The sequence below is a fragment of the Mus caroli genome, chromosome 6 (genome assembly GCF_900094665.2).
Source record: "Mus caroli chromosome 6, CAROLI_EIJ_v1.1, whole genome shotgun sequence".
In the NCBI taxonomy this organism is placed as follows: domain Eukaryota; kingdom Metazoa; phylum Chordata; class Mammalia; order Rodentia; family Muridae; genus Mus; species Mus caroli.
Window position 1 is genome coordinate 103,717,995 of NC_034575.1, and position 13,768 is coordinate 103,731,762.

Genomic DNA, 13,768 nt, shown 5'->3' on the forward strand with positions numbered 1-13,768 from the left:
CCTTTAATCCCAGAATTTGGGAGGCAGAGGCAGGTGGATGTTCGAGGCCAGCCTGGTCTATAGAGTTCCAGGACAGCCAGGGCTATACAGAGAAACCCTGTCTCAAAAAAAAAAAAAAATGTAAAAGCTGTCTATCTCTATCTATCTATCTATCTATCTATCTATCTATCTATCTATCTATCTATCTATAAATATAGTAATCTAATAATAGAAAGTAAATTTCCTTCTGTTGTAGTCACAATTTTGAAGATCAGTGCTTTAGAAACATGATAATGGCTTCATTCTTTCAAACAAAAAACAACTCAAATAGTATCTTGCTTGTTTTCCCCCAAATCGAGTTGAGCTTATTTATACAAGCTTCTCAACTTAATAATAATAATAAACCTTTTTCCTAGTGCTCTGGACCAACTCACAGATTATCAAAGTATGCAATAGTTGTGCACTGAAATCCACCTCAGCCGCCTTTCAGAACACAAACCATGCTGCACAGGTCAAGCTTTAAAAGTTCACACGTGCTGTGACAGGCTTGCTGTGATGGGTGTTCCAGAACCATGGAGCAGTACCTGTCCCCTAAAAAGCTGTGTTCCTCCTTCCTTTCCAGGTGGTCATAGGCGACAAGGTAGTTTTGAATCCTGTCAATGCTGGCCAGCCTCTACATGCCAGCACTCATCAGCTGGTAGATAACCCAGGCTGCAATGAGGTAAGGACATTGGAAAAGTTGAAGTCTGGTATATGGGTGAGGGTTGGACCACAGAAGCAGGCTTTGTGGGGAACTAAGAGTGTGTGTGTGTGTGTGTGTGTGTGTGTGTGTGTGTGTGTGTACTGCGTGTGACTTTAGCAGAAATTCAGGATACTGCCAGTTCTTCAGGAGAAGAGCCCAAGGCCCACTGTTGACTGTGATGAGGTTTTGTAGGTCTCTGCATGAGTGGTGAGTTTGATAAACTTTGCATCACTGATGAATCATTCTCTAATTGGTTAAGCTTGAAAATGCTACTGTCGCCATTTTCTTTTTTTTCCCTAGCTGGAGGAACACATTTTTTTCAGTTTGACTCCCTAAGGAGAGTGTTTTATGGTAATTCTCAGGAAGTTACATTACAGGTTGGGCGTAGCCTTGCTACAGTCTCTTACTTTCATCTCTACATCTGCCAATCTCCCTGTGTCTCCCTGGGCAGTTACAGACACAGGATCCTAAATCTCTTATGATACATGTCTGTCTGTCTCACGGAGAGGACATGAGCTCTGGATCGTGAAAGATGTGAATTCGTATCTCAGCCTGTGGTGCCCGAGTACTGGAACTGCAGATGAGTTACTTAGCATCTCTGTGCATCAGTTCCCAGTCTGAAAGGTGGACCAGTTTCTTAGGGTGCTGCTGGCGAGCATGTGAGGTGCTGCTCTTGCTGTTAATGACGACCTTGGCGGTTTCAAATGTGTGCACTGGCCAAGTTCTTACCTCAGTATCTCATTCCATTTTATAAATACTTTATTTCATTTGGCATTTATACGTGTGGCTACAGAACCAGAGACTTATAGGAGAGAAACATTGCATTCCAAAAGGGGCAGGAGAAAACCAGGGCTTGGAGCTTCAGGTCAGATTTGGAGCATGTGTAGAGACAGGCACAAACGAACCATTTGTTGCCAAAGGTTCTTCCTCCCCACGTGCCTTCTGAGGTTCTTTCTTTGGGATGTATTGGGGACTTTTCCCATGGCCTTTTCTCATCGACAAAGTACCTGGAAAAAAAAAAAGCAATTTAAGGTTTATTGTGGCTAAGATGCATGGTGGGGAAGACACAGGGATGGGAGTGGAACAGTGTTACCAGTCAGGCTGTATGTCCCTCCATAGAAAGGAAGCAGAGAAGAGAGAGGCCAGGAGGCAAGGCCAGACCATCCACCTCAATGCCTTTCACTCTAGAGACCAACTTCCTGCAGCTAGGTCCCTCCTCTTAAAGGTTCCAGATCCTGCCAAAACAGCTCCACTAGCTGGGGCCGCTGCCTTCAGACACACAAAATCGCAGGGGATGATATGGCTCTCTGAACTATATATAACAAGATGTTTGTACTGAAGCCCAGCTGGCCTTCCTGGGAGGAACTTTGGGTCTATATGACATGGCTATTCTAGGAGCTATGTGAAAAATTAACTTTGATTTGCTTTCTAGGTCAACTCTGTCAACTGTAATACAAGCTGGAAGATAGTGCTTTTCATGAAATGGAGTGATAACAAAGACGACATTCTCAAAGGAGTAAGTGTGACTCTTCCTGGCACCGTGCGCTTCTCAGAGTAGCAGGTTGGCTTTGTTTCCAAACCCGTTTCCCAAACCCTTCCCTTCCATCTTGTGTTGACGTACAGGGTGATGTGGTGAGGCTCTTCCATGCCGAACAAGAGAAGTTTCTCACCTGCGATGAGCACAGGAAGAAGCAGCATGTCTTCCTGAGGACCACCGGCAGGCAGTCAGCCACGTCGGCCACCAGTTCCAAAGCCCTGTGGGAAGTGGAGGTGAGCAGTGGGCTGTGGAGGTAAAGAGTGAGGCAGGAGAGGTTAGGGAAGCGACTGGGGATGTGTGTGTGTGGGGGGGGGGGCGGTGATAGAGCTCAGAATTAAACCTCTGAGCAGCTGTGTTTCTAAATCATACCAAGATAGTCATAAAGATAAGTAGATATGGCCCAGGGAAGCAAGCACACCGTGATGTCGCAGATGAAAGTTGCATGGTTTTATGGAGAAAGATACACATTCTTTCCCCAAGTCACCGAAATGGCTTTTTCTTACCTTCCCCCATCCTCCTCTGATGTTTTTCTTTCCTTTCTCTTGCTTGTTGTTTATGTATGTACCCTGCATATGATGAGTAAGCTGCACTCCCGAAACCTCAACAATAGGGTTACCTAAACAAGACCTGAGGAAACACCAAAGCTGACGTGCCTTTGTGGATGGGGGTGGGGGTTCCACATGACCTCACCCCTTGGTGAAGAGCTCCAGGCAAATTAGTGGCTGCCGAGAGAGGGGAGAACCAGTCTCCTCCAGGGATGAGCCTGCTGATAGGTTATCCAATCCTAAGCATTTATACCTATGAGCAACATTGAGTTAACTAAGCAAGCTAATAATAATAATAGACTTAAAGTAGAAGAGGCCATGGATTTGAGAAGAGTTGGGGGCAAGGGAGGAGTTAGAAGGAGGAGGGAAATTATGTAATTTCAATACCCATATGTGAAATTCTCAAATCATAAATCAAAAAGAAAAGCAGCAAACATCTAGACAGGTGTACTCAGCAGGAGGGCCTGGGTGCCAGGAGGGCTGTTCCTGGTGCTCTGGAGCTTTGGGGTGACAGGAGAGGTGTTCCACGTGCTCAGGAGGTTTTAGTAAGGAAGGATGAACTGATGGGGTGAGGATTAAGATTTCCTAAAAGACAATGGGTGTCCCAAAACACTGGTCACAAACCAAAAGCAAAAGTCAATGTGTGGGAAAAGGGAAGGCAGAGGGGAAGGGCGAGGGTTGATAGTGAAGGCAGGGAGATTAGAGAGTTGGCTGGAGGGGGTAAGGAGAAGGAATTAGATACAAGTGCTAAACTGTCAAAGAACTTCAAAGATCGAAAGAGTGAGCATTTGACTGATGTTTCCTAGATGATCTGCGTTTGGAAGGGAGAGAAAGAAGTAGGGTAGTTCCTGTCGTGTAAGGGAAAGGCTGGGAACCGGAAATATCATGAGACAGCCTTGGCACAAGACTGAGTAACCTGGCTTTTGGAGCGACACAGGATGCACATGGAGAAATGACCACACTGGAGACCACCGCTTCAAATTGCACCTGCCAAAGCTGCAGGGCACTGGGAATGTTCCTCCCAGGCAGGGAGAAGTCCGGAAAGGTGTTCTGAGGGACAGAGTCGGCACAGTCAACAAGCGCTTACAGAAAGCAGTGATTCTGTCTGAGGTATAGGCTTGTAAGACCAAGGAAGAGGCTGATAGGAGTGTTGGACTGAGAGTGTGACGGAAGGCAGGGCTGTCCTCCATAGTCTCCCGCCGAGTGCAGTGCATTTCTGCCTCTACTTGTTACCTATGCCCCTTCTCCTGCCTTCTGCCCTTGGCAAATATAGCAGAATGCCCAAGTCAGAAATACAGAATTACGTTTCTTTATATTCCACTCAGCTAAGAACCAGCACCTGGATCAGGCACCAGAGGAACAATAGCCCATACGAGGTCCCCCAGCTTGTTCCCGAGTATGTCCCATTTGCTCCTGGATAGGTGACTGCTGATAGGTGGCCAGCCTCTCCCTTGACTGGCACGGAGCAGCTTTCAGCCTATGCAGCCTGTAAATTTGCCAGTTGTTGATGACTTTTGAGTTCTTTATAATTTGGAGCTGTTATCCATAAAGCTTCAGGGACACTTGTGCTTAGACATAAGTTTTCATGTGTTTGCATGCACGCCAGTGGGATAACTGAAGCCTGTATCGGCTATAGGATCAATGTTATGAGAAATTGCCAATCCAAATCCAGGTTTGATGACATGCTGCTAATTTCGGCATGTGGAAGCCAAGGCAGCAGGATTACCATGAGTTCAGGGTCGAGCTAGGCTAGCTGTAAACACCCTGACCCAAACCAAAACAGAAAGGAAACTGAGAACAAGGATGAAGTTGCCTACCTGTCTTCTAAAGTGGAGGGAGTATTTTCGAATTCTCCCCCTGAGCATTCAAGACACTCTGTTCTTTTCCATGTCTGCCACTGAAACAGATATGACAGTGCTGCTCCTCATGGCCTTTGCCCTCCCTTGTGATGTTGCTAATTTTCTTTGTGCTCATCTTTTCTTTGTGCAGCCTTTCTGGTATAGTATCTGCTCAAATACTTTGCCCATTTAAAATTTTCCTTCCTTTTCTTTGACCTGGATGTAGAAATAAGCTCATCCTGGCATTGGGTAAATAATTTCCTGCAGTTGCCATGATAAAGACACACTGACCTATCTGCCTACATTCATCTTATCCATCCATCTCTCTTCTTTGTTTGCTTGTTTGTGTGTGTGTGTGTGTGTGTGTGTGTTAGCTTGTCCATCAGTTTTCTTTGCTTTTTCCTCTCAGTGTCTGAACCATTTCTTCTTTGGCTATTCACATCTGTTTAGGGACAGTCAGTCATTTAGCTTGTTCCATTCAGGGAGTTCCCTGAGAGCTAGAACTTTGTCTTTATTCACAGATATCCTCCTTGTTCACAGTTTGTGTTTGTTCTTTTCTTTGCATTCAAAATAGTGTCCGAGAAGAAAGTGGGTAGAGGAAGCAGAGAAGATACAGGAGGAGGAAGTCAGGGAGTGGGAAAGGGAAAGGAAGCAGAGAGAATACAGGAGGAGGAGGTCAGGGAGTGGGAAAGGGAAGCAGAGAGGATACAGGAGAAGGAAGTCAGGGAGTGGGAAAGGGAAGGGAAGCAGAGAGAATACAGGAAGAGGAAGTCAGGGAGTGGGAGAGGGAAGCAGAGAGGATACAGGAGAAGGAAGTCAGGGAGTAGGAGAGGGAAGGGAAGCGGAGAGAATACAGGAAGAGGAAGTCAGGGAGTGGGAAAGGGAAGCAGAGAGGATACAGGAGGAGGAAGTTAGGGGGTGGGAGAGGGAAGCAGAGGGGATACAGAAAGAGGAAGCCAGGGGTTGGGGGAAGGAAGGAGGTAAGAGAGGAAAGAGACAGGTAGGATAGCAGTCTCCCAAGGTAACTAGAAGTGGAAATACAAAGTAAGGAAAAACCAAACATGTCGGAAGTAGAGGGAAAGCAGACTGTCTCCTGCCTTAACTACTTCCCTTGAGCCATTTCTTCAGTGGACAGGATAGTTTTGTACAGTTGGCACTTTATAAACAGATGTTCACTCTGCTGGGACATGGTTAAGAAAATATGTAAGCCTACAGAAATCAGGGTCTCTGACACCAGTGCCTTAAAAGCCATTCACCAAGCCTTCCTCATTCAAAATTGATTGACGACTTTCCGAGGAAATTTAACTTGAAAGTTCCCTTGAGGGCATTTTCATTTTGCTCTGAGGACAACAAGCTGTCAATTTCTTGCTTCATTAAAATCTGTCTCCTGCCAGTTTTTGTTTGTTTCTTTGTCTTCTTTCTTCTGAATTTCCTATGGAAAAGTTTAGGGTTTCTTTAAATTGTTTCCTGCCTTACTGGAAACTGTCCTTCAAAATAAAGAAGGAAAATAACACCATGTGTTTTGTGGATTTAAAACACTAGACATAGGTGTCCTAGAGAGAAGAGCACTAGTAGCTCTTGTAGAGAACCAGAGCTTAATTCTCAGCAGCCACAAGGCAGAAAGCAACTGACTGTAACTCCAGTCTGCTTCTGGTCACCATGGGAATTGCATGCACACAGCTCACGGATACACAACAGGCAAAGACACTCATACGCATAAAATAAGATAAAAATTCAAAGAAAATTTCGGAAGAGCTCTTGAGGGTCTCACGTATTAGCATAGGCACCAGCTTTAGTTAGCGTGATGTGTTGGTAATGTGTTATGTGGGTTCGAGTCCCACCTCAAACCACAGTTACAGTAGTTTCTTCTCTCCTGTTCTTTGTGTTGTTGTGGTCATATGTTTTGTTTCTACATGGATCACAAACTTCAGCTTACTTTATTGTATGCCTTGCTCCCAGGGGTGTCTAGCCAGTAGCCTTTAGATCTTCATATAAGCATATACATATGGCTTTGTTTGTATTACAACCCTTTGCGTGGTATGGCTCAGAGAAGCCGAAACACTGGACACCCAAAGAAGCAACAATTGCTCATGTCTCAAGGTCATGCAGACAGGATCACGCAGGTCTTCTATGCTTGCTTTCATTGTTACACCCTAAGCCCTGTGTTCCTTCAGAGAGATCCAAGTTTGCATAGAGGATTTCATTCTTCAGAAGAACTTCCCATGTTTGTTGTAGTTCAACAAATTGTCTGTATTCTCGTTTGTGTGGAAGTAACTTTGTTTTACTCTCATTTATAAATGTTTTTCCCTTCTTTTAATTAATAGCTTTATTGGGATGCAAGTCATACTGTGTATTCACACTGAAACCTATTCAATTCAATAATTTCTAATAGATTCGTGGGGCTGTGCAATTATTGGCCCTATAAACTTTTTAAAATCGTCTCTGAGGAAACCCTGTCTCTAATAGCAGTCACTAGTCATCCTCACCCCAGCCCCCATTCCATCTCGGCCTCCTGGGCAAAGTCAACATCTTCCATGGATGTTCCCTGTAAACAATTCTTTGTGAGTGGCTTCTCTTACTCAGGGGAGTGTTTCACTGTAATTCGGGCTGCTATAACAAAAGACTGGAAATTGATTTCTAAATGTAATTACATAGCACAGTGAATTAGGCAGCTCTCTGGGGTCTTTTGCTTGAGGGTGTAGTGTAAATCCCTTCAGAAGGCTCCGAGCCCTTAGCTTTGGGGATTAGATGTCAGCATAGGAATCTCTGGAAGGGGCGCACACATTCAGATGATGCAGATTCTGCCTTCAGAGTTCATCCACATTGGCATGCGTGAGTACTTTATTTCCCTTACACCCTGTAACACAGCAGTATATGAGTTAAACCTTTTCTCTATTTACTTATCATTTAGAACTTTTGGGTCATTTTTACATTTTGGTTCCCCTGAAGAATGCAGCCATGAACATTTGTGTGCAAGTGTTTTCATGTCTCGAGACTAGAATCATGGGTGACAGATTCGAGTTGGACCTGTGACGTGTCCCCAGACTACCCCCCACCCCCGAAGCTTCTGCATACTGTTACTTACCATCAGTGTGTCGTGGTGCTGCTGGTCTCTCCATGAAGCTTTCATTTCCTGAAGAGTGGTTTGTTGCACTTCAAATTCTAATTAGGCAGTAATGCTTGGTTTATAATGCTTGGGATGCTAGTACAATGGTTTTGAAATCTTTGCCCCCCCCCGCCCCCCCATTTGTATTGTCTCATAAACTTGACTCTGGTGTTCCTTGAGCGTGCATGTCTGTGCTTATCCTGGCAGAGTTCTTTATGTTTCTTGACTTTATGGGTATGTGTCAATAATGACACAGGTCATTATTTCTCAGATATGTTTTTGACTTTGACCAACCCACCCTGACATAAGCTGGAGCATTTAATATCATCTGACTGAGTTAATGGGTCACCGCCTTATTGCTTGACAGTGCAGGCAGGAGTGTGTAATTCTCTGAAGGACGCATAAAGGACATATAAGGACAATAAAGTGTAGCTTTATTGGATGTATAGGATTTGTTGTTCTTTTTAGGAGAAAGCAGTTTTGTTTTGTTGGAGTCACCTTCCTGTGAATCAGTTTGGTCCCATGGAAGTTCATTCTCATGCATTACTAGGTCAAGGTAGAGCAGTCTACATTGTGAGGCTCCGTTACTATTGGTAAACGCCCAATATGGACCACAGGATCTCTCGGCCAAGGTTTGTCAATCAGAACCATTCCCAGCCCCATGGGAACTCTGGGAGCACTGGCATTTCAGGTGTGTGTCTGTGAGGCACATTCATGTGTATATGTATGTGCATAGGTGTGAATAAAGCATGGACTTTGTGTATGGTAGGCAAGTGCTCTACCACTGCACTCTATTCCTCTGTCAACCTTGATCATTTTGAGTGGTCTTATGGGGTCTTTAGGTATTGGTGGGTTAATATTCAGTCAACAATTTAGACAAACTTCTGGAACTTTCTCTGTGCCTAGCATTACATCTCTATAGCTCTTCCTCCCAAACTCTGATCTTCTCCTTGACTAAGGCCTTGTACTTAGATATATTCTCACTGGGCTGCAACACCTATTCTGAGGGACCACAGTGGTGCACCACTCCCTGTCTAACAAATACATGCGTTTCATACATCCTTTCCAGTTTTCTCCTTCACTGTGGTGATGTCATCTGTAGACTGCAGCACACTAGTTCTGTATGTCAGTTGCAATATTATGACTGAAAGGTACAGTTTCATGGTAAATTGCCCCAGACTCTCCTTCCTCTCACATTTGAGAGCACCGCTTTGCAAATGTGTTGCAACACACAAGTACATGCATGGGAAAGATCTCTGAATTTTTATTAATCAACTTTTGCATTTTGTGGGTGAATTTCAGAATCTTTTGTCTTAGGGTAAGGGAAATGGCTCATCACTTGTCATGTGAGCATGAGGACCTGGGTTTGCATTTCCACTGCCACATAAGGGCTAGGTGCAGGGGCAGAGACAGGCAGATCATCAGATGCGTGCTGGCCTGCCAATCTAGCCAGAACGGAAGTCTCCAGATTCAGAGAGCGCAATGGAGTAAGATACCTGAAGTCAACCTCTGGCTTTTACATGTGCAAGCACAAGATGGGTGCATGCATGTGTGTGCACACATGCACATATACATACACAACTAGCCAATGAGCTTTATACTTTACTAGTATTAAGGCAGAGATCTAAATAGTGTTTTAGTTCTTATTCCAGACATTTTATGTTAGCCAGGAGACAATCCCTTTTATAGAGAAACGTCATTTTCATGATTCTGTAACTTGAGATGTTCCATCTTGGAACTTGGCACAGTTTTATAGAAGGATGCTAACCCCTTAGTAATACCGCTAGTGAACTGTGACTTGTCATTGTCTCCAGTTCAGTGGCATTTCATTGTGGGCTGAGAACTCTTCCACACCCACTAACCACCTTCGCTCTTGCAGGTAGTCCAGCACGACCCGTGTCGGGGTGGAGCTGGGTACTGGAATAGCCTCTTCCGGTTCAAGCACCTGGCTACAGGGCATTACTTGGCTGCAGAGGTAAGTGTCGACATATGGTTTTCTCTTGGAAAGTGAGTTCACTGTGGTTATTGTTCTTCCCTCGCCTGTAGCAGCTGGACGCCTGGAAGCTCAAGGGAGCCCCCAGCCACCGAGCTTCTTCGTCTGCCCTTCTGTGTTCTTCTTTCTCATTTCTCTAGAAAAGAAGAGTTACAAATGACTGGCATACTGTGGGACTTGACAGGGCTCCTGAGCAAGATGTAAAGAGAAGGAAGTTAGAGTGTAATGGTATTGTAGGTTTCTAGGGCAGTTCTCCTGCTTTGCTCTTGTATACCGCTTTGCTTATAGTCATCTGAAAACCCCACACCTAACACATGTCCTGGTCACATGGTAAATAAAATCAGAAGCACTGAAGTGCATGGAGAACTAGAGCATTTCATAGAGAAATCGGATTCCTCAGAGTGTTATGGGGGGACATAGGTGTCATCAATCTCATAAGAACATCACGAATCAATTAACAAATTATTTTGAGAAAAGGTCTCACTATATAGCTCTGGCTGGTCTGGAACTCACAGCAATTCACTTAACCTCCCCCCGAGTGCTGGGATTAAAGTCATGTGCCGCTACCCACGTATGCACTTACGTACGTACATACATACATACACACCCACACACACACATAAACACACACACATGCTAAGCACTCAAGTCAACTTTTTGAGTCAGGGTCTCACTTTGCAGCTCAGGCTGGCTTTCAATTCTCTATCCTCCTGCCTCAGCCTTTTATCTACTATATTTAGCTTATGAAAGCTTTTTGAGCAAAGGAAAGACTCAGTGTTGAAGGATGGGTGGAATTTCCACTTCAGTTTCTGTATTACGTTAAGGGACATCCTGCAGTGTAACTGATGTGGAGTTTTCCTCTGATCTGAGGGAAGACGTACATCCGATCATTTTCACATTCTAGTAGTACATCCAAAGAGCCCACGGGTGTCTGGCACCACTGGCTCAGAATTTCTAAGGATTTGTGTCAGGATCAGTCCTGCTTCTGCTGCCACGGGCCCTAGGAATTTGGATTCTAAATATGTAAACTACCTGGAGTGTCTTGATACTTGGATGAACTGATGATTTTGGAATACTGAAGAACCAACCATGAAGAAGTCCAAGTTGACATTTAAGATGGAATCTTTGGGAGGAAGAGAGCCATCTAAGCAGCTTTGAAAAACCTTTGGTTATGAGGCTAAAGATTAAGAGTGTTTGTCTTTCCTGCTATGTTTTAAGGTAAATGTAGTTCTTTCTAGAGGTGTCTTAAGCAGGGCTATCAATGACTGTGTTGACATTATCTTAGGTCTCTCCTGTTGCTTTCCTAGTGAATTTGTTGTGTTTTCCTTGTCTATTCTCAGAGCTGAACTGTCTACTAGTGATTGGTGGATTGTTGTGTGTGTACTGTAACTGTGACTTGTGTTGTTGTTGTGGCATGCTGGTTCTGTGAATAGGGGAAAGGGACAAGTTCTTAGCCGTTCAAGGATGACTGCAGGTATTGACGTCTCCTGCAGTTGGGTCCCGGTCCTTGAGAAAGAAATGGATGTTTTAATTTCCTAATGATTCTTTTTCATCAGGTAGACCCTGACTTTGAGGAAGAATGCCTGGAGTTTCAGCCCTCAGTAAGTACAGGCAAGAGCCTTCTTGTCTTTGTCTGGTAGGGATAAGGCCAAGCAATCTGGAGCCGCATTTAAGAAATTGTCAAGTGGCCTGTGAGCGTCGGGGAAGGGGAAGATTTAGGTTACCTTCACCAGGGTCTTGTTCTGTGCTTCTCTTAGAGAATGTCCTATCTTCCTGTGGTCTTGATGGTTTTCCTGTGTCAAGAGTCTACACTTCTAAGTTGGAGAAGTGCATGTATCTCTTGGAATATTTCTGGGTGGGAGATGGTGGTGGTCCTTATGTAAAGGTGGCCTCTTACAAACAATAGTCTCTTAGTGCTGTTGACCTTGACCTGTGACTCATCCAGATTTTGAAGAGATAGTGTGTAGTATCTTTTCGACTGTGGAGATAACACATGAAGCCTGGGACACATGTCCTCCAATGGGACAATCAGATGGCTGACCTCTAACTTTGCTTTTTTTACAAAGCCAGAATGGTGTTAGGCTCTGATGTGATTTGGAATTTTGTTACAAATGGATTTAGCTTTGGAGAAATCATGACCAAGGAATATTGATTTGTGCATACCCCAGGTAGGGGAGGAAGAAAGCAGTGGTAATGTTTCATGGACATTGGATATCCACAGAATGGTTCTATTTGCAGAGTGCTTGGTTATGCTGAATTCAAACCAAACACAATGCCAAACCGTTGCTGTCTTGTTTGACAAGTTAGTACGTGTGCTGGTCTCAGTGGCTGGTGTGGCAGTTAGACTCAAGGGCACTTACTTTTCTAGGAAATTTGGGAACAGCACATAAAGGAGGGGAAGTAAGGCAGAGATAAGTCCAAAGGAAGGGGCCGGGAATCTTGTGCTAGTGGTTAACTTTCTAGTTATGTTTGGGTAGAGGCCTGGCAATAAAAGAAAGAAAGTCCATTGTGGCTGAGGACTTCTGGCCGTGACTACATAGACTTCTAGGGTTTTACTAGTGACATCTCCTCCGCTCTGTCCCACAGAGTGCCTGGGACTCCTCTCCATCTTCCCATTGCCTTTCTGTCACCTTTACTTATGCAGACAAGTGGAAAGCTTGTCCCCCACAGCTAATCCAGCTTAGAAAGCAGAGCTAATCCAGTTTGCTGCTTGTCTGAGCCCTTGGCCTGACTGTTTTTTCTTGTTTGATATTTCTTTCTTTTTTTCGAGACAGGGTTTCTCTGTGTACCCTGGCTGTCCTGGGACTCACTCTGTAGACCAGGCTGGCCTCGAGTTCAGAAATCCGCCTGCCTCTGCCTCCCGAGTGCTGGGATTAAAGGCGTGAGCCACCAATGCCCGTTTTGTTTGATATTTCTTATTCTTAGACTGTCATTATCTGAGAGAAGAAACTACCATGTATGGCATCAACGCTGCCAGCTGAGGTATCACAGAGGGAGTCTGACCTTTGGCATGAAGATAAATCACTAATCATTAGAAGGGGAGATGCTATCTAAGTGAGCCATGGGCACTATGGGAGATGGCATGGTTCCGTTAGGTTCTGTATATGAACGAAGACAATATTTGCAGGGTAAGATAAACCCAAGGAGGAAGAAGAAAGACAGACCTTTATTTAAATAGACTGATCATCGACAAGTCATATGAGCTTGAATAAGTAGCTTTCCCTCCCCGAGCCTCAGATTCCTTCTTTGTGCCAGCAACATTTTCAAGTTGCACAGGATCAGTAAGGACTTTAGTGTGCTCATATCCAGCAGGCCATCTTGACTTCACACGAGGTAGGAAATGCCTAGGTGAGTGGTCTAACATGATGTGTATCTCAGGTTCTTTTGGGTTGAGTGGTCTTTCTGAGCCTCATGCTTCCTTTTAGTCGTGATACACCAGCAGGCTGGGTGTGGATCAAGATGGCAGTTCTCTAATGGTCCCAAGGTTGCTGGGCCTTGGGTGTACATGGAAAATGAGTGTGTAGAGAGTGTCTCACTTGTATCCAAGAGACTTGGAAGCACAGCATTGGTCTTCATAGGCAAGTATTAGCCTTGAGAGGGCCTGCTTCTCTTCTTTGGCTGTTTAGCATGGGAGTGAGAAAAGGGAGTCTAGAGTCATAAACCTGGGTGAAAAGCATCCTCTTCTCACCTGCCTATGGTTTTCCTGGAGCTTGACATCACGGAAGAGGTAGGCCTAACTAGCTGTGTGGTGCGCCTTCTGAAATCAATGCTCACTTGCCTGGCCCAAGAGAGCAAAACCCAATCAGAGGCTTGTTCTCTGCTGCTCTTTGCACATGTGTCTTTCTTCCCACTAGATGGCACATGCACACCAAGGACTCTGCTGCTGGGTTCCCTGGCTAGGTAAAGAAAATATACTCAAGGCACAGTTTTCCTCAGGATCTGCTGCCATGCCATCACTGCCTGTAACTAAGCCCTTAGTTATAGTTGGTTCAGACCCTGTGTTGAGAGTGGTGTGTAGGACATGTGAT

The 13,768-nt window shown here is 44.8% G+C and overlaps 1 protein-coding gene across 13 annotated transcripts in view; it reads left to right on the top strand.

Moving 5' to 3' along the window:
• Positions 1-13,768, top strand: part of Itpr1 (inositol 1,4,5-trisphosphate receptor type 1) — a 336,899-nt gene that overhangs the window by 137,394 nt on the left and 185,737 nt on the right. For 8 of the 13 annotated variants that reach the window (XM_029478976.1, XM_029478977.1, XM_029478980.1 and 5 more), the window contains exons 8-12: positions 602-700; positions 2,154-2,237; positions 2,345-2,491; positions 9,627-9,722; positions 11,297-11,341. In XM_029478976.1, the coding sequence (XP_029334836.1) occupies positions 602-700; positions 2,154-2,237; positions 2,345-2,491; positions 9,627-9,722; positions 11,297-11,341 (471 nt within the window). The remainder of the gene's footprint in view (positions 1-601; positions 701-2,153; positions 2,238-2,344; positions 2,492-9,626; positions 9,723-11,296; positions 11,342-13,768) is intronic. The other 5 variants (XM_029478979.1, XM_029478986.1, XM_029478982.1 and 2 more) reach the window with 1 other exon arrangement.